General features: G+C 37.6%; 2 protein-coding genes across 2 annotated transcripts in view; both read left to right on the forward strand.

Annotated features, from left to right (window-relative positions):
• Nucleotides 1-3,159, forward strand: part of LOC121385662 — a 7,107-nt gene extending 3,948 nt beyond the window's left edge. The window contains exons 3-5 of the mRNA XM_041516425.1: nucleotides 756-920; nucleotides 1,691-1,833; nucleotides 2,926-3,159. Of these exons, the coding sequence (XP_041372359.1) occupies nucleotides 756-920; nucleotides 1,691-1,833; nucleotides 2,926-3,156 (539 nt within the window). The 3' untranslated portion in view covers nucleotides 3,157-3,159. The remainder of the gene's footprint in view (nucleotides 1-755; nucleotides 921-1,690; nucleotides 1,834-2,925) is intronic.
• Nucleotides 3,160-3,268: 109 nt separating this feature from the next.
• On the forward strand, nucleotides 3,269-18,201 carry LOC121385108. The gene is made up of 7 exons (XM_041515645.1): nucleotides 3,269-3,276; nucleotides 4,061-4,209; nucleotides 9,861-10,052; nucleotides 12,958-13,086; nucleotides 14,468-14,587; nucleotides 17,019-17,103; nucleotides 17,428-18,201. The coding sequence occupies exons 1-7, from the start codon at nucleotides 3,269-3,271 to the stop codon at nucleotides 18,005-18,007; spliced, it is 1,263 nt and encodes a 420-aa protein (XP_041371579.1). The 3' UTR covers nucleotides 18,008-18,201.
• The last annotated feature ends 2,727 nt before the right edge of the window (nucleotides 18,202-20,928 follow it).

The raw sequence follows: 20,928 nt of genomic DNA on the forward strand, positions 1-20,928 counted from the left end.
TATTCTATATATTAACTTTGTTCTGAATATTTATTGTAGTCTTTCTTCCGGTTTCACTTTATCTGCACTGTTAATTTGTCTTGCTTTATGTTTTATGTATTTACTTTGTTTCAGATATTTGTAGTAAATAGTAGTCGCCTATAATGTTATAATATTTGTAATTAGGAGAGGGCCTCGTAAGTTGAATAACTTGTGGCCAATCCTTTTGTGTATTATATACAATAAAATATGTTTCAAACAAACAAACATCTCCGGCTAATTTAGCCTTGGTGCGGCTGTATATCGGTGTGCTTAAATGCTTAGAAGTAGAGCACAGTGATTTTTTATCTTATCATCGGCTATTGGACGTCAAACATATGGTCATTCTGACCCTGTTTTTTAGAGGAAACCCGATGTCGCCACATAAGCTACTCTTTTACGACAGGCAGCAAGGGCTCTTTTATTTGCGCTTCCCACAGGCAGGATAGCACAAACAATGGCCTTTGTTGAACCAGTTATGGATCACTTGTCAGTGCAGGTGGTTTACACCTACCCATTGAGCCTTGCGGAGCACTCACTCAGGGTTTGGAGTCTGTATCTGGATTTAAAATCCCATGCCTCGACTGGGATCCGAACCCAGTACCTACCAGCCTGTAGACCGATGACCTAACCACGATGCCACCGAGGCCGGTGCTTAGAATAGAAAGACTATCTAGTTTCTCTAGAAACAATGGGGATTTGTTTCTGTCCGACTGGCTTTGATATATTTGTTTTAGAACTGGCTAACTTGACGTGGTACAAAGCCACCCAGGCTTGTAGAACACGCGGCGAAGAACTTTACCATTCCACCGACAAGTCACTCGTTGCACAGTTCCTCGACAACAACTCCGGAAAACACTGGATCGGAGCTAAAGTGATGTACTCTTCCTGGACATGGACAGGTAAACAAGGACAGATCCACAGAAAGTTTGGGGTGGGGTATGGCTGACTTCATTTTACACAGTGTAACAAAAGCTGATCTCTCTTGTGTATTATAATACGAGATAAAGATACGGACTTATTCAGAGTACAATACGTGTTAGGAATAAACAGGCAATCAGAGGCAGGTTTTCCACACCCCATCTCGTGAGAACAGTAAGATGTATTTTCGTACCACATACATATTACAGCAATATGCTTTAAAATATTCGAACATTGTAATCTAAATACGACTATAATAATTTTCTGCAGACTCGAGTAAATCGCATTTTAGGCCACCCACTGATAAAATAGTTGCAACTACCTGTATAAGATTGCTATAAGGCCTCGGTGGTGTCGTGTTTAAGACATCGGGCATAAGGCTGGTAGGTACAGGGTTCGAAACCCGGTACCGGCACCTATCCAGAGCGAGTTTTAACAACTCAATGGGTAGGTATAAGACCACTACACCCTCTTATCTCTCACTAAGCACTAACCACTAACCCAGTTTTCTGGACAGACAGTCCAGATAGCTAAGGTGTGTGCCCAGGGTAGCACGCTTGAACCTTAATTGGATATAAGCACGAAAATAAGTTGAAATGAAATGCTATGAATCACACCGCTATTGTGTCAAGCAAGTGTATGTGGTGCACTGGCTGGACCTGCTGACGAGGATGGATCCTAGATCGACCGCGTTTTATAAAATTAAAATTAAAATGCTTATCAATTGTTTGCTTTGTCTTTATCCTGACAGAGGATCGGAGTACGTTATTTACGCACGTGGGTTATCGAAATGTTACTGACGAAGATACATCTGTGCAAACCTTTTTGTATACCAACCAAGCCGTGCGATGCTTCTCGAAATGTACGCCCGATGCAGAGTATGTTGGCCTACAGGTAAATATAACATTTATACTACTTATCATTTGCCAGTCAGGCGCGTGTGCACGAATTTTACCTGGAGGTGGGGGGGGGGGGGGGGGGAAGACCGGTGGTGGGCAAAGTTTATATATAGGGTCAAGTCATAAAATATATTTTAAAAAAAAGAGAGGAAATGTTTGCTTGAGTAGTGAGGGGTTTCGACGAAACCTTCGCCCTGGATCCCCCTTGGGAGAATTCATCCTATAACCTATCATATCTCAATCTGCCACTCATTATCCCCCAAAATATACTTCGAACATTATAACTTTATTAGTTTTAATGTTTAAATTAATTTCAAGCTACATTTCATAATAGTATGTTTAAAATACAAGTGCTTATAAATATCAAATACAAACATAAGAGATAGAAACTCGGATGTAGAATCTAAGTTGTACCATGCTTTGGTTGTTTTTCCATTCACAAAAGTGTGCGGTAACTGTGAATACCCTGCATATATTTGAATTCCCATCTCTCAAGTACAGAGAGAGAGAGAGAGAGAGAGAGAGAGAGAGAGAGAGAGAGAGAGAGAGAGAGAGAGAGAGAGAGAGAGAGAGAGAGAGAGAGAGAGAGAGAGAGAGAGACAGACAGACAGAGAGAATTGTGATTGGAAAAGGAGAACTCACACATGCCTCAAATAAGTAATAGAATAATATGTATATAAAAAGATACATTGTTCCATATATCCAGAGAATAAAAAATATAAAAATAAAAACAAACACAAAGCATATATGTAACGGTACAGAATTCAATAAACTTGCACTGCTGTTACTCCCGTGGTTTTTCTTCTAAAATAAGGTGTGTTTTTTTTTAAATCAATAGAATCAAATACAAGTATTTGGGTACATAATACTTCGAGTATGTTTAAAACAAGTCTGAGCCAAACCTCCTTATCACGTCACAAGTCAGTTATCTCATAAACTTACACCTGGTATGCATGGTTATTTGTAACACTGATGTAGGCCTACAGTCGGCTGTCAAAAAAACATGGAAAGTGTGCAAATAACCATGCATGTCGCTCGTAAGTTTATGAGGTAGTTTTAACTAAAATGTTGAATATTGTTTTTTCAGGGATCGAAATGTTTTTGTCTTGATTCATCGGAATACACTGCAGGAAACACTGCGCAGGAACGGTGCTGGGGAAACTCTCAGGAATTCTGTGGCACTTCACACGGGATGAGTGTTTACAAACCCGGTACGTCACAGAGGGATATGTCAAACCCTATCAAAGTTAAAGATTCATTCTTCAAGGCAAATTTTACTAACGCATGCAGCGCTCGCAGCGACAGATTTGTTAACTAAAAACGCGTGACCTCACTAAGGATAGGCCAAAGACTGAAACATACACAGCGACGGAACAAAAAAGGCTACCGTCATAGTAATTTAGTCACCCAATGTTACTATATGTGCTAAAATGATAAAGTATTAATGACTTTTAGACACACACACACACGCGCACGCACACACATACAAACACACACCAAACACGCACACGAACATACACACATACATACACACACCTATACACACATACATACTCACGCCACACACACACACACACACGTGCTTGCACACATTGATGCACTTAGGCACACATACATACACGCACACACACACAAACCTACGCACACACACCTACACACACAAACACACCTACACACAAACCAACATACACACAACTAAACACACAAACCTACGCACACACAACTACACACACACACCAATCTACGCACACACACACATACCTACACACACACACACACACCTACACACATACACACACGGACACCTACACACAAACACACACACATATATCTATCTACCTACCTACACATACACACACACACACACACACACACACATCTACCTACATACACACACACACACACATATATATATATATATATATATATATATATATATATATATATATACACACACACAGACACATATAAACACTATACACACGGACACACACATACACATGCACACGCACGTGTAGTGTTTGTGTGTGTGTGTGTGCGCGCGCGCGCGTGTGATACCAGGCTGTTGATGTGTGTTGTTTCGTTAACTAATTAATTTACTTTAATTCAGTAAAGTTAAATTCTGGAAGAATTTATAACAATATTATATGTGTTATTTAAACAGTATGTCTAATTATGTATTCTTGTATCAAAAGTACACGCATGTATATTTGTTCTTTTAGAATTTTAGAAGACAACATATTACAATGGACCTTTGATTTGAACGGTTTATGTGGATATATCAATATAGTAGAAGTGTCTGATGACATTGACTACGACATCCAGACAGAGAGATCATGTCAAAAAAAGGAATATGGACACATTTGTAAATGTAAGCATCTTTATAATAAAGCTTTTAACAGAACTTTAACTAAGTATTGTTTTAACTGTAAAATTTTGTATAACAAATGGCCTGTGTTAAATGAGAATTTATTCGCCAATCAGAATATATATTGCGAAGACAAGATGAGGCCTAAAAAGTTGAGTATTTTCGGCAACCCGATCCTACCTAGAAAAAAGGGCCTGTTCTAATTGTTTTCTATGTATTTGTTTTCAGATTTTGTTTTGTTTTATTAATATGTAGGTGAAAAGTGTACATATTACATATAATTTTATCTGGACCCATAGGGGTGATAATGTAGTAAAACCATTATTTAAAATAATCCGACCTACCCTACCTAACACATGTTTTAAGCCTGACTAGTAGACACATTTTTATATTCTAGGTAAGATTAAGAAGTGTTGTTCCAGATATATGACATATTGAGGTATATGAATCAACATATTGTTTAATATGATTGAAAAAAAAAATATATATACCGATATATTTCCGATTTAAAAATATTCCACTGAAAAACAGAACCAGCTGAATTCGTTTCGAGAATTTCCGTAGGATTTGACCCATGCCGTAAGGCAGGGAACCAATTTCGATAGCCAACGCCATTGCCATTACAGTTCATTGCGTTTGTGTGTATTATGGGTAAACAGGGATGTTGTTGGCGGCCGATGGATTTAGTCTCCACGCATGTCCCAGTAATGTTGCTGTGAGAAAGCTGTGGGTGGATGCGATTGAAACAACGTGGAAAGACTGGACAGGAAGAAATGTCCGAGACCGTTGCGATTGCAGTGGACACTTTAGTTTCGATTCGTTCGAACTGGCTTGTCGGTTTAAGCGAGACATTGGAATACCATGTGCTATGGTTTTTAAAAACGGTGCCGTACCAACAATTTTTCTGCAACAGAACACAAGTGACAACACGCCGACACCATCCACACCGACACGACCTAGGGGTGCATATCATGCATACAGTCCCAAACTGCGTTATGCTTCCAACTCCGTTCAGTTTGTTTTCTCATGCACGGTTTGTGCCATCAACATTCGATTTGTTGACGTATGCTTCTCGTTCATTTGTGAGGTTTTTCTATAGTCGTCCCATCCTCCTGCAAAACTTTTTTTTTTGTAAATAATTTCAGTTTGGTTTGAGGGAAGAAGAAAAGTATTTTGGAAATAACAAAAATTAAATACTATTTTTGTATGCAACTTGAAAAAAAAAATCGGCTAAGAAATAAATAACTTGTTGTAAATTCCATAGTATAAAAAAAGGCGTTCCCTGTGGGACAGACTATAAGTACAAAACTACAAACCCCTAAAACCATTATAGTATTTTTTTTTTTTTATTTCCAAAACACATTTACTGTTTTTCTTATGTCAAACCAAATTGAAATTATTAACAAAACAAAAAAAACCCCATCTTTATAGGAGGATGGGACGGATTATCAGTCGTTTTTTGTTTATTCCTTAAAATTATCGATATCCATTCGACTCGTAGAAATTGGAAAGATGAACTGATATTCGGTGCGTATCACATAACCTCAAACGTGCCAGACCAATAAGGCCAAATTATTACATTTGCATGATTTTAAGCCCCCTGTTGTTATAATTTATTCTCAGTTTTTATATTCGATCTGCAAAAGATATGCTAAATGTGTGTGCCTCTGTTGTAGTGAATAGTTGACATAATCTATTTATGACAATTGTGAATAATTTTTAGAGTATAAATTGTGTTAATAAAGAATCCATTAAAATTGATATTTGACAAACTATTCACTAGTATGAACGTAATGCATATAATATGTAGGCTATTGACATCACCGCACCCTTATCAGATGCGTACTCCTCCCAACACTTAACCCCAAATCGAGAAGTGTTGACAAATGTATACCTAATCCAGTAGCGGATCCAGGGGGGGGGGGGGGGGGTCCAGTGGTCCTGACCCCCCCCCCCCCACCTTGTAAATTCGAGCATTATTTGTTTAGCTGTAAGAGGCGCGCTGTGTAAAAGGAGAGATCATTAATCACATTTGGACACCCCCCCCCCCCCCCCCCCCTCCCTTCAGAAATCCAGCATCCGTGCCTGTAATCAATTCATTACTTCTAGGAAAGGAGGCTGTGTTTTGTTCATCAGGCAGTTTCTGTGTAAGACTGCCATAACTAATATATGTTGGTGAACTTAATTGTGTTTGGGCTTTTTGTTTTTGTTGTTGCATTCTCCCTATTTAGTGCATGTTTCTGATTTTCATCTTTCAAAAACCATGCCGAAGTACAAACAATGTTTTAGATTTAAAAAATATATACATGTATTTCGCACCTGTGATATGTTGTAAAAGTGCAACGTCGCAACTGTTTGGCACCAAAGGGATAGTTTTCAAGATGGCAGTCATGTCAGCAACTACCTTACGTCATCAGCGATACGTACGTCACAGCTATAACGCAACACTCTCTCTTGTTCTTAACTTGCAGACTTGTTTTCAATAACGGTATCTTTTGAAATCTTCTATAAAATGATAAAATATTAATAGAGGGTAATAAATAGAATATCCAGCTCGCTACTCGGCAATACCGTTTATCTTGCTCTCGTGAATTGATGATGTCCTCCTGTCGCCAAAGGCTCGGGAAAGACAACATCAATTCACTCGTGCAAGATAAAAGGTATCGTAGCTCGTGCAATATTCTCTAATGGTTATATAACCAAATGGCACCAAAACGTGTACCGAGAGTATCAGTTCTTGGAGTGTGTGTGTGTGGGGGGGGGGGGGGGGGGGGGGGTATTATTGTGCCCTAAATATCTTCATAAAGTACTATATATTTGTTTTTCTTAACAAAAGATAACATAAAATTACATGTCATTTCCACAGAGACGGGATACACAAATAGGTAAAAAGGTACATGATCTTAAAGCAAAATTGTGACAATATATGTACACGTACTATGCGGGTTTTGCTAATGCATAATTATTTGTGCTTGTTATTTATTGTAGTGAGTTTGCATTGAGAAAGAATCGTTGAATTACCACTTATGAATATGAATTCACTTATCATATATTAGTTAGAATATCCAATGTACTAAAAGTATGTGCTATTTTTCAGATCACCTACTTTCAAAACTTGAGAACTTTGCAAAATTACATGCACATTAGACACACATTACATTAGATGTACATTAATCGCAGTCACGGCACTACGTTTATTGACATTTAAACAAACGTACTATGGTGACACTTTATAACTGACATATACATTCATAGTAATCAAACAAAAACATTTCAATAGAATCCTTACACTGAAAGCAGTCCAGCGTTCAGAAAGCAAAAATACGTTAAGCAATAGTTTATTTTTATGTAAGGATATCCAAAATGACGTGATTTGAATTTGACGTCATTTCCATTCAAAAAGACACTGTGTCACATATTCTTACGTCATTATAATATCGAGTAATGGCGGACTGGAGTTAAAGTTGCGTATACAATTTACAAAAACACGTTGTATTAAGCTTAAGATTATATAATAAAAAGAGTATTACCCTCGTGTGTTTCGGTATCGTCATTATCATATATTAGGAGACTCGCATAATACAATTTTTATTTCTAATATATGATATTGACGACACCGAAAAACACTCTGGTAATAACACACACACACGCGCACACATACATACATACAGACAGACATATACATATACATATACATATACATATATATACATACATACATACATACATACATACATACATACGTTATATATATATATATATACATACATACATACATACATACATACATACATTATATATATACATACATACATACATACATACCTACATACCTACATACCTACATACATACATACATACATATATATATATATATATTATATACATAGCAATGGAATATATAGATCTACGGAAACCATAAAAGTCATATCCGGTGAAAAGTCATATTTTCACTGTATTTTAGCTAGAGTGAAAATATAGAAGTCGTATTTACTTTTTTGTAAAAATGCTTTGTTAAATTATCTCCCTTCGTCTCGGTTCTTCGTATTTAAATTTGATGATTACCAATGCATCTGTTCGTATTTGAAAAATAAAAAACGTAATTTAAACAACTGCACCTATAAAAAAGGGATACGAAGTACAATTACGATAAAATATCTAAAACGAATTGAATACGAAGCTAAATAATGATGACACAATGTAGTGTCATCGAGTGTAAGTGTAAGAATTTAACGGCATTCGACTCGTTTTGTTTTTGTGGGAGTTTTAAGAGGATCACTTTGTCAGGTATGTTTGCACCGCAGTATTGTTAAATAAATGTTAATAAAGATAAATTTTAATCAAATTTCGTTTTAAAAGTCTATGGTAAAGTAAATTTTCTGGCAAAGTTCCATAGGAAGAAATATATCATGACGTTTCGTGTTTTCGATAGGATAAGCGAAAGATATTACCAAAAAGCGAAAGATATTGTCAAAAATTTGGAATAAGGTATATAATAAATAGACCATTTCATGGTATTTTTCCGAATACGATTTTTATGTCAACTCGTGATGTGTGAAAACTATATTTTCACTCATTGCTTCGCAATTCGTGAAAATATGGTTTTCATACACCACTCGTTGACATACAAATCGTATTCGAAAAACCCCATGAAATAGCCTCTCTATATATGTATATATGTATATATGTATATATATATATATATATATATATATATATATATATATCATATAATATCTTACATTTTCAGTGCAATCAAAGTATGCGATATTTTTCAGATCACATACTTTAAGAATTTGATAACTTTGCAAATTAGATGTAAATTAGTCGAGGTCTCGGCACTAGGTTTATTGACATTTAAGCAAACATACTTGGGTGACACTCCATGATTGACGTATGCATTCATAGTCACCAAATAAAAACATTTCAATGGCAATTTGACACTGGAAGCTGCCCAGCGTTCAGAAAACAAAAAACGTTAGGCATAACTTTATTTTGATGTAACGACACCCAAAATGACGTCATTCGAGTTTGACGTCATTTCCATTCAAAAATACACCGCGACACATATTCTTACGTCATTTGAAGATCTAGTAATGGCGGACTGGAATTAAAGTTGCGTGTACAATTTACAAAAACACGTTGTATTAAGCTTGAGCTTATATGATAAAGAGATTATTACCATCGTGTATTTCGGTATCGTCAATATCATATATTAGGAATAAAAATAATGTCAGAGGCTCGCATAATACAATTTTTATTCCTAATCGTCCAGAGGCTCGCATAATACAATTTTTATTCCTAATATATGATATTGACGATACCGAAAAACACTGGTAATAACCTCTACATGTATATATATATATATATATATATATATATATATATATATATATATATATATATATATATATATATATATATATATATATATAAATGCTTTTTTAATCAGTATTTAATTTATACTTCAATGTGATGAAAAAATTATGCCATTTTGGTAAAAAATACAACATTGATACATTTATTTATGTTGCAATTTATATTTTGCATTCATGTTTAAAATAATGGATATATTTGCTTTGTTTACACTGTATCATAGAGCACATTAATGTAGATATCAGGAGAGGACCGTAAAACCGGTTAACTATTTTCAGGCACAGACGGTGTATCTTGTGAAGATGGTATTCATGTTGAGAAGAATTACCTTACATGGAATGCAGCCAATGAAACTTGTACTCTTATCAAAGTTAACCATGAAAGTTTTACATCGATCTATAATGCCATCAATGACCGAGACGCATACTGGATTGGTTTAAGACGTTTCCGATACATCGGCTGGGTTGGACGTAAGATTTGAGTTAATTAAATTAAGAAAATACTTTGGTCTAAACTAACGAGCCCATAAAAATGGGTGAAACGCCTATTCAATTGCAAAATATATATATATATATATATATATATATATATATATATATATATATATATATAGAAATATATACTGAACCGCTTTAAAAACGCAACATTTTTGGGTTGCTATATTGTGTTCATAATTCATGTTTTGTTAATGCTGTACTGCACATTGACGTTGTGAATGATCGGTAAAAGTTCTCACCAATTTTTACCTCGATACCCATTGAAGCGTGACGTTGAGTGCACGGAATGCCGTTAGCCATAATAAGGCCCGTGCAAATGAAGCGTGCACAGAATTTTATGAAACTGTTTGGTGCTGATAGCTAAAGTGTTATCACACCAAAAACACACCAAACATTTATAAAATCGTTTCAAACAAAATGCCTAGACTCATTGAAAATGAACGGAATCTGGGGATGTTGGGTGCCAACATGTCCATGCGTCAGGTAGCTAGACACTTTCGGTGTCTACTGTTTTGAGGCTTATGAATAGAGTGCAACAGACGGGTGTAACCAGAGATGGCCCAAGACCCGGCAGGCCCAGGATAACTACTCAACGACAAGACAACTTCATAATGACGCGGCACCTCAGAAATCGATTTCTGGGCGCAACGTCTATCGCCATACACGTTAGGGGACATCACGGATAAGTTTCGTACAACTGGCACACCAATTCAGGTTTTCACAGTCCATATTTTGTATGTCCACTAAAAATGCATTTTCCTGCTTTCAGCGGCACCATTCACCCGGAAACTGTCCGACGTCGCCTGAAGGAGAGACCAATTTACGCACGACGATCCTATAAAGGACCTGTCCTAACTCCTAGACACAGAGCTCAGCACTTACAGTAGTCCAGGAGACATGTCCGATGGACAAGGAACCATTTCGCCAACGTACTCTTTTCCGATGTATCGAGATTCCATTTGAGTATAGCTGACGGGCGGAAACGTGTTTGGTGTCGTCGCGGGGAGAGATATGCAGACTGTTATGTCATGGAGCATGATAGATGGGGCAACGGAAGTGTCCATGTTTGGCCAGGTATCGCCTCCAAACGCCGCACACCCCTTGTAATTTTCCGACATGCAGTTAATGCACAACGATACAAAGATAAAATCTTCGCACCAGTTGTTTTGCCATTTATGCAACACCACATAACGATAACGCCCGTCCCCACACCGCTAGGCTAACGACAGAGTTTCTACAAGCGAACAACGTCGGCGTCATGGATTGGCCTTCTCCCGACCTGAATTCTATCGAGCACATCTGGGATGAATTGGGAAGTCTGGTCTATACAAGGAATCCCCAGCCAGCTAACCTGCAACAACTGGAGCAGATCCGTATCCAAGAGTGGCAGCGCATACCCCAAGAAACGATCCAACGTGCGATTCAATCGATGCGTAGAGGATGTAACGTGTGCATCCAATCGCGTGAAGGCTATACCAGATTTTGAATTTTGAAAATTGGTTTAAGCACAACAATGTTTCGCTCATGCATAAATCCTGAGGCTTACCTTGAATCAACTATAAAGTAAAAAACACTAATGTATGGTCTGTCATAAAATGTAAAATGATTTAAAAAACATTACTAAATGAAATATGACATGATTGATACAATACGTGTTGCGTTTTTAAAGCAGTTCATATATATATATATGTGTGTGTGTGTGCGTGTTTGTGTGCGTGTGTGTGTGTGTGTTCGTGTGTGTGTGTGTGTGTCTTTAAGATAGAATGATTGCGTATATACATTGTTAATTAGAAATAGTGTACACAAGGTACATTCAGACAACCAGGACAAAACTATTAGCCCACATAAGATAAGCGTACAAGACGGGGGGGGGGGGGGGGGGGGGGGGGGGGGGGGGGGGTAGGGGCAACTGGCCCACTAGTGCTGGAGTAATTCATCAAATCCTGTCAAAAACGATAGAAATATTCTGGCATCATCCATCATTCTACCAGCAAAATTAGTTGTAATCCATGTAAAAAAATGCGTAGTGGTTAACTGGCACCCCTATGTAGCTGTTTGTTTAACAGTAATGCTAGTACGAATAAATTTTGTTATCCAGATTCGGGCATTTTCGTTTAATTCGGAGAAACACAAGTCTGAGCCTGTACAAAAATGGGAGCCAGTACGCCTATGGTAGCCCACATAAGAATATGAAAACCTAACATATCAGAAACAAATTCATTATTATTGTATGTATCAGTGGCGAATCTAAGGGGGGCTCCAGGGGCCCGCCCCACCCCTACATTTTGTGCCAGTTGAGTTATATATATATATATAAATTCATTTTTTTACGTCGGAGAATCCAAGGAATCCATTCGGGAATGTTTGTGGCCATATGTCATTGGGGCCTCTCCTAACTGGATTTTGTGGATCCGCCACGGTGTATTATAATCAAATGTATCTAAAATTGCAGACTTTCGCTTTTAAACACTACGGCGCAGTTTGTGATAGTGGAAATGGGGCATTACCTATATTTACTGTTTAGAATGTCCATTTCCATACATCCGAAGAGTTTACGTCATCCTGGCGTTTGTAATGCCACGACATGCTCATAAACCTAAAAACGCACGCACCTCTGAGAAGTAACGGTTATGGAGACGAGCTCTAGTCTATTTTAGAGGGTGTTTCCACGCTTCAACGTCACAGACTCGTTGTTTCACTCTATTGTAACTTTATCTAAATGTGTTACATGAATTAAATCTATTTTCAAATGTTCAAATTGGGGGTCGTTTTATTCCATCATAAGGTTCTGTTGGTCTAAAAACTTATTATAACAACAGCAAACTGAGGGTAATCTCTTTAACTTGAATATGTGTACGATATTTGTATATTTAAACAGGTGATGGGAGTATCGATGTACCCGATACGGATAGCAATGGCTGTGTGTGGGCTGAACGACTTGGAAATGGCTCTGTTGTGTTTGGTATTATCGGATGTAAAAGGAAATATAAGCCAGTCTGCACTGAAGGTAAAGTAGTATTATTCTCGACAAACTGGATATGTATGTTGAATACAGATACGTGTTACTAAAATCTGCTGAGGTTTCATTAAAGTTAAACAATTATTAATTTCTATGTGTGTGCGAAACTCCGTAAATTACTTCATTTCACTGAGGCGGGTTTAGGAAGAGTCACTGCTTGAACCTGCGACCCCCTTCTCCACCCCTGCCTTGGCGACAAACGGAAATCTCCCAACATTAAACAATATAAAAGTTGGTTTTGTTTAACGACATCACTAGAACACATTTATTTATTAATACTCGGCTTTTGGATGTAAAACATTTCGTAATTTTGACATATAGTCTTACAGAGGAAATCCGCAACATTTTCCATTAGTAGCAAGAAATCTTTTTTATGCACCATCCCGTAGACAGGATAGCACATACCACGGTCTTTGCTATACTAGTTGTGGTGTACTGGCTGGAACGAGAAATAGCCCAATGGGCCCACCGACGGGGATCAATCCCAAACCGACCGCGCATCAAGCGAGCGCTATACCACTTGGCTACGGAATCTCCCAACATTGTCTTGTGCTTATATATATACCAGTCATCCTGTCAGCATATTCCCCTTCATGTCCACTACCACCCCACCCCACCCCATCCCCTTTCACAAAATACTGTATCCATGTGTGAGTTCAGCTTGTAGTACTGTATTGGCTGAATTAAATTTTATTATTAGACTAAATGTATTGCAAACTTCTGTCCATCGAATTCCCCCTTCCCCTCCCCCTCTTACTGTGGGAACAATCACTAATTTTAATCAGAGGCTCTGCCCACAGTAAGCTTGCTTCAAACCTTGTGATATAAGCATGTTAATACCTACCATACAAATAAACAATATATACACCAGCTATATAGCGTAGCGCGCACCGGTGGTCCAACAACTGGTACTAATCATACACCTATAACCTCAGACCAGAAGCCAGTTTCACAAAATATCGTAACTTTACGTCTGCGACTAGCAGTTAAACCGGTCATATGTGTGCACGTGTTTGGAATCTATTTCGCGCAGAAAATGACATCATTATGGAAGATGGAGCATTTTATTGACAAAAGAAAACGAAATATGTGTATTTTAAACTACATTTGGTTTATTGTTAATAGTAACACGAATTGTGGATTAGTCGTAGATTTACGTTTACGTGCAAACTAGGCTTACGATGTTTTGTTAAACTGGGCCCAGGACCCGAACGCCCGTGGACCAGACCGGACAGGACAAGACACAATAAGACGGTCAGGATAAACACTCAGTAAAGACAAACTGGTTTCCCATTAACCCTACCGCTTCACGACATAAACGCACATGTTGATGTATAAACAAAGCGAAACAAAATTACTTTTTTTTCAGATGCCATCTCCAACAAAATATCTACTTCTTACAGCACCAGTGACCAGACTCCAGTGCCAAGCACAGCTCGAAATACAGAGAACTATTCGAAATCTTTATCAGACACACAGACTCAGCCTGGTAAGCTTTTTATCTCGATGTACGCGACAGTTCACGACACAGACTCAACCTGATAAGCGTTTACATCAATGTACATCACAGTTCACGACACAGACTCAACCTGATAAGCGTTTACATCAATGTACGTCACAGTTCACGAGATAGACTCAACCTGGTAAGCGTTTACATCAATGAACGTCACAGTTCACGAGATAGACTCAACCTGGTAAGCGTTTACATCAATGTACGCCACAGTTCACGACACAGACTCAACCTGATAAGCGTTTACATCAATGTACGTCACAGTTCACAACATAGACTCAACCTGGTAAGCGTTTACATCAATGAACGTCCCAGTTCACGACACAGACTCAACCTGGTAAGTTCGATAAATAGGAAGGAAGGAAATGTTTTATTTAACGACGCACTCAACACATTTTATTTACGGTTAGATGACGTCAGACATATGGTTAAGAACCACACATATATATATAGAGAGAGGAAACCCGCTGTCACCACTTCATGGGCTACTCTTTTCGATTAGCAGCAAGGGATCTTTTATATGCACCAGTTACACCAGTTGCGGAGCACTGGCTGGAACGAGAAATAGCCCAATGGGTCCACCGACGCGGGTCGATCCTAAACCGACCGCGCATCAAACTAGCGTTTTGAGAATACCACATTAGTGGCCGTTAGATACAGTTTTATCTTACAACAACTTCATTCAAAATGTATTCAACGAGTTTCTGTTTTAAACTGTAGACGTTTTGGAAGTTTGCTGTTAACTGCTACGTCACAGAACAATCAGTTTCAGATTAACTTACTCGTGTCAGGTCAGTCACTTTTGGTCGTGCTTATTCCATTAGATGGATGTCTTTAAATCGATGTTTAAAATGTTTAAAATGTTTGTATCATCTAAGAATAAGTCCTTAAATTAATTACAAGCAAAAAAGGAGACGCAACTCTAAACATGCTTTGATAATTTGTAATAATTTTTCTTACACACCCGTTGGTGAGAGCACCATACATTATTTTTGATAACACATAGTTGTTTATACACGTACGTGTGTTAACAATTTCAAGACATACGACTGGCTGCTCCTAGGTGATAACCAGGTCACCAATGTTATTCGTCCAATAAAAAAAAAACAGCATGGTGCAATCGATTACACTGTGACGTATAGTTAACCTGGCAACCATGTGTCTGTGACGCGTAAGTCAGCTAACAGTACAAAGGGTTGTAAATATATTTTAGACGATAAGATGTTAAAATTTGCTTAAAACCTGTTTGGGGGTTGTTGGTTGTGTTTTTTTGAGGATATGTAAGAAATAGAATAATACATTTTTGTCCGTCAGATACCATTTATCTCACAACTCGCTGTTTAAAAACGTATCAAGTCCGCTTTCGCTCGTTACATACATTTGAGAACAACTCGTGAGATAGATGGTATTTAACGGCCACTCATGTATTATTATCTATGTTATATTTTAAAAACTAAAATACATATTTAATTTAAACTGTGCATTTTAATCATTCAACATTAAAAACACCAATTTATGTTTATATTGTAACCAACGTATAATCAATGTATAGTGGTTAGATACTTTATATGTAATAAAGGTTCAAGTACGCTGCCCTGAACACATATCTAAGGTAGTTTAATTGTTGGTGGTTAATGAGTGAAGTACATGCAGTGGCCTAACACCTCTCCACTAGTGTTGGGAATCGGTTGGAATTCCATCATCGATCATCGGTTATAATCGGTTTGTACCAACCTATCAACGTTCGATTACACAATCGATTTGAATTATATGAACATAATAAACACCTATTGTCGTGTTCAGTGGTTTAGACAATATACAGTGCTAATTTTACCTTTAATAACTATGTAATATAATTCTTCTTTATATACTCGTGAACACAAACCCCAACCCCAACACATGTACCCTAATTCCGTCCTCTAACCTAGGAGAACAGTGATAGTTATATTTTCCCATACAATCGACTGTGGGCTTTTGTAATCGATCATCAGATCCACAGAGCCAAGCCGATCAATCGTCGATTATAATCGATCATTAGGACATCGCTACTCTCCACTGAATTGTTAAATTGTTTGGGGCCGGAAGTCATTGCAAGGCTTAAACACCACACCACTGAGGTCGCTGACCTATTTACGTTACTATTTCTCGCTATATTCCCGAGATGTATTAAATACGGGTACACATTAACACACCAAAATGGCCCAGTCTAGTATGAAATCATACTAAACAGGATTTGTCTGTTTTCAGATGGAACCGTCATTGGCGGAAGTCACCAATGTATAATCAATGTATAGTGATTAGATACCTTATATGTAATTAAGGTTCAAGCACGCCGCCCTGGACTCATTAACACTCCAAAATGCCTCAGTCTAGTATGAAATCATCCTAAATAGGATTTGTCTGTTTTCAGATGGAGCCGTCATTGGCGGAAGTGGCGCTGCCGCAGTTGTCGTGATCTTGGTGTTGGTTCTGTTGGCCATGATTTGGATGAAAAGGTTTGGATGGATAATATTAGTAGACCTACATGCAAATAGGTCGAGTCTCAAGTGCCTTATGATCTCTATTCAGAAATACGAACTCGGCACCTATTGCAAGCTTTAAACAGGAGTGTTTGCTATCTATCTATCTATCTATCTATCTATATATATGCATACATACATACAGACAGACATACATACAGACACACATCCTATGTATCTATCTATATATCGCGAGTACTAGGTCCACAGGTGTTGAATGCCTTGTTGCCTACAATATATATATATAACAACTAAACACAGTAGTTCAGTTTACATGCATTTCTATTTGTTACATTGCAGGAGAAAACGTGTTTGCTTTAAAGACAAATCACCTGACCCTGATACCCGTCATGTGACTTCAAATCAGAATGTCTATGAACTGTCTGACGACCACAATGTCGATTCTGATTACTGCGATATCAACGACCGCCCTGATGAGGCAGATGCCGACTCTCTGAATAACAGGAATGGAAGACAGCATTACGAATTTGAACAAGGATCAGCAGAACCACAACTTGGGGTATCAGGAGCGAAAGACGAACCGTATGAATTAGCTATGGATCCCAGGAAAGTGAATGCAGACGGTGAAGGTGATTATGATGAGTTACATGACAGCAGCCACAACAAAGGTGAACAGTGGAGCGGTGCTGACATATACAGTCACATCCACGGTGGAGATGGTCGTGGACGTTATGACCCGTACGACAGAACCACCTCCGTGAAGGACATGTCTCCACCTGACGCAACGTACAGTCATATTCACAGCAATCGTGGGGTTGATGACGCTGACACGTACGACAGCGCAGCACCAGTTGAAGTAGTTTCCACCCTTGACACGACATACAGCTATGTGGTTCCCAGTACACTGGGTAATGAATGACTAGTGACACCTAGTCACTCTCCACGAGTACTCGAGTACTCGGGCACGGGCCGAGTCTAGCAGTATTCAAGTCCATTCAAAGAAGGAAAAAATGATTTTTTTAAATTATTTAACAACGCAATCAACACATTTTATTTACGGTTATATGGCGTCGGACATATGGTTACGGACCACACAGATATTAAGAGAGGAAACCCGTTGTCGCCACTTCTTGGGCTACTCTTTTTCGATTAGCAGCAAGGGATCTTTCATATGCACCATCCCATAGACAGGATAACGCATACCACAGCCTTTTGTATACCAGCCGTGATGCACTGGCTGGGACGAGAAATAGCCAAATGGGCCCACTGACGGGGATCGATCCTAGACCGACCGCGCATGAAGCGAACTCTTTACCGCTGGACTAGGTCCCGCCCACTCCATTCAAAGAAGTCGAGTACCCGTGCAAGGACGAGCACTCCTCATTTTTTCTTTTTTTCTTTTTTTACGTCATTTAGCAATATGTTTATCGCCTGTTACATTATGACACATGGTAGTCCATGAGCCAGGCAAAAACTGACTACACAAAATGGGACTAAAAGCCACGATGGTTTTCAGTTAGCTTGGTGTCTGAACTGTATGGAAATATGTGATGGACATTTCAGAAGCTTAGCTAAATATGAAAATGGCGGCCATTTTTCAAAATGGCGTCAATTGTATTTATCTGTTAACATATATCGGAAATTAGCCCCTCCTTCAAAAATTGCTGTGGTTAAGCATAAATCAGTTGATTGAATAATGTCCAGTATTGCATTCTGAATATTTTTATGTATATTTTATAGTATTGTTTTTATATATTTAAAAGTATTTGAGAAAATACGAAGGAAAAAACAAAACAAAAAAGTATCTGTTTTGTTTATACTCTGATTGCAACAGATTTGTATATAAAAAAGCAAAGAAAAATAGTTATTATAGTATTTTAATCAGTATAGCCCATGGTGTTTTAGAAAATAAAATCCCTATGTATGAGGAATGGATATTTTTATCTCTAGTACTTTGGGCTGCCAGGCTTACCAAACACTCACTTAGTGTTTCCACGAGTACTCGAGTACTCGGACACGGGCCGAGTCTAGCAATATTCGAGCGCGTTCATTTTCATTTCAATTCAGTTTTCGTGCTTATTTCAAATTAAGGTTCAAACACGCTGTCCTGGGCACACGCCTCAGCTATCTGGGCTGTCTGCCTAGCACAGTGGGTTAGTTGTTAGTAGTTAATGAGAGAGAAAAGGGTGCAGTGGTCTTACAGGTAGTACTAAACCAATTAACTTCCGGCTGGGTCAAGTGAACTCCACAAGTCCTGTGATTGGTGATAAATGTGAGTGTCTTGGTTGTAAAAAAAAAGAAAAAAGTTTTATCTGGGCAAAAAAATTTATGCAATTTTATTTCATCTAGTACCACTGTGTCAAGTAGCCTTGTGCTTGAAACATGTATGGGGTACCTGTAAAAAAAAGTACTCGAATTTTCTGCTGAAACTAGGGTAGTCATAGACGCTACCCGTCATCTCAGAAATGAGCAGCGTGAACCCCATTTTTCTCTGATTCACTTTAAGGGTGAGGGGTGGTAGTATTTATATCCGTGGCGTTTATGTCGATTGATACGCTGCAGGATTAACCACATATGTTACTATTGTCGTCTATGGGATTTGATTTGGTAGTATACACTCTATAGCACATATTCAGTGCATAATAAAGAAATATTATGATTTTGTCATTTTATTTACTTAAATTATACTGGTTGATTAATTAGCCATCACTCGACCATGCAAGCTCACAATGACCTTGACCTTGACACTAATGACTGTGCATGGCTCTGAATGGAGTTTGAATCAAAGTTGGCACTGAGGAAAAGTTGGTTTTGGCCTATAATTCATACTGTAAAGATTTCAATAATTTCTTTTTGCATGGTATTTGACTTGCCATATACAACTGCTCTTAAATATGGTATTATATGAACTAAGATTTTAATAGCAATTTATTTTTATATTAAAAATAACATGTGCCAGTAATGTGTTAATGTCTTTAGTTTCAATTAACATAGTTAATTTTTCATGCATGAAAATCTGAAAACTCAAATTTGTAAAGAAATTCATTTTTATTGTCATTTTGACATATTTATAGGGTGCGAAGTTATATTTCAGACACATTTGTAGTTTTATGCAAAATGTTAAATAAATTTGAAGAAAAACTTTACCAAAAACATAATTAAATTTGTTGTTACTATTGTGCCTTCTGTTCTTATTTATGCATAACAATAACCTTGTTAAACATATATTTAGATCTCCAGATCAATTTTTTTTTTTTTAAATAATCACTTAGTTTGCTCTCATGAAGAGCATTTTAAGTTTATACTAGATTCAGAATCTTTTTCTCTTTTTTTTTCAGAATTGATTATCTGCCTTGGAGTAAGTTGGTAATTTATTTTGTTATTGAAGCCGTATTACCCAATGTTACTAGGTAAATAAAATGCGGGATTACAGATTGTAGGAATACTTCCAATATATATATTGTATTCAACTGGATTAGAAAATAATGTAAAAAAAATAGATGTTCGGGTAATTATGTCATTTAAAAGAAAATGTCAGGGTTTTTTTCAGTAATTAATCAAAAGTAAATGTGTTAAAGCTGGATGATAATTCCTGATATCACACATATTAAAACCTCCAACTACAGTAGGCTATAAATACAATATAGTCAGGAATATTGGTGGCTGCCAATGGTTTTGATGGTTCCTTATGAAAAGCAGTATGGCCGGTGGATTTGAAATTCCCACATCGTGTAACTTGAAGACACCCACACCCAGCATATAGGATTTCCTTCCAACATTAAGTTTCAGGACATTAAGTCATTACTTCATACATGTACAGTTATGTTGGTGTTTCCTCCC

This window comes from Gigantopelta aegis, chromosome 11, assembly GCF_016097555.1.
Source record: "Gigantopelta aegis isolate Gae_Host chromosome 11, Gae_host_genome, whole genome shotgun sequence".
NCBI lineage: Eukaryota > Metazoa > Mollusca > Gastropoda > Neomphalida > Peltospiridae > Gigantopelta > Gigantopelta aegis.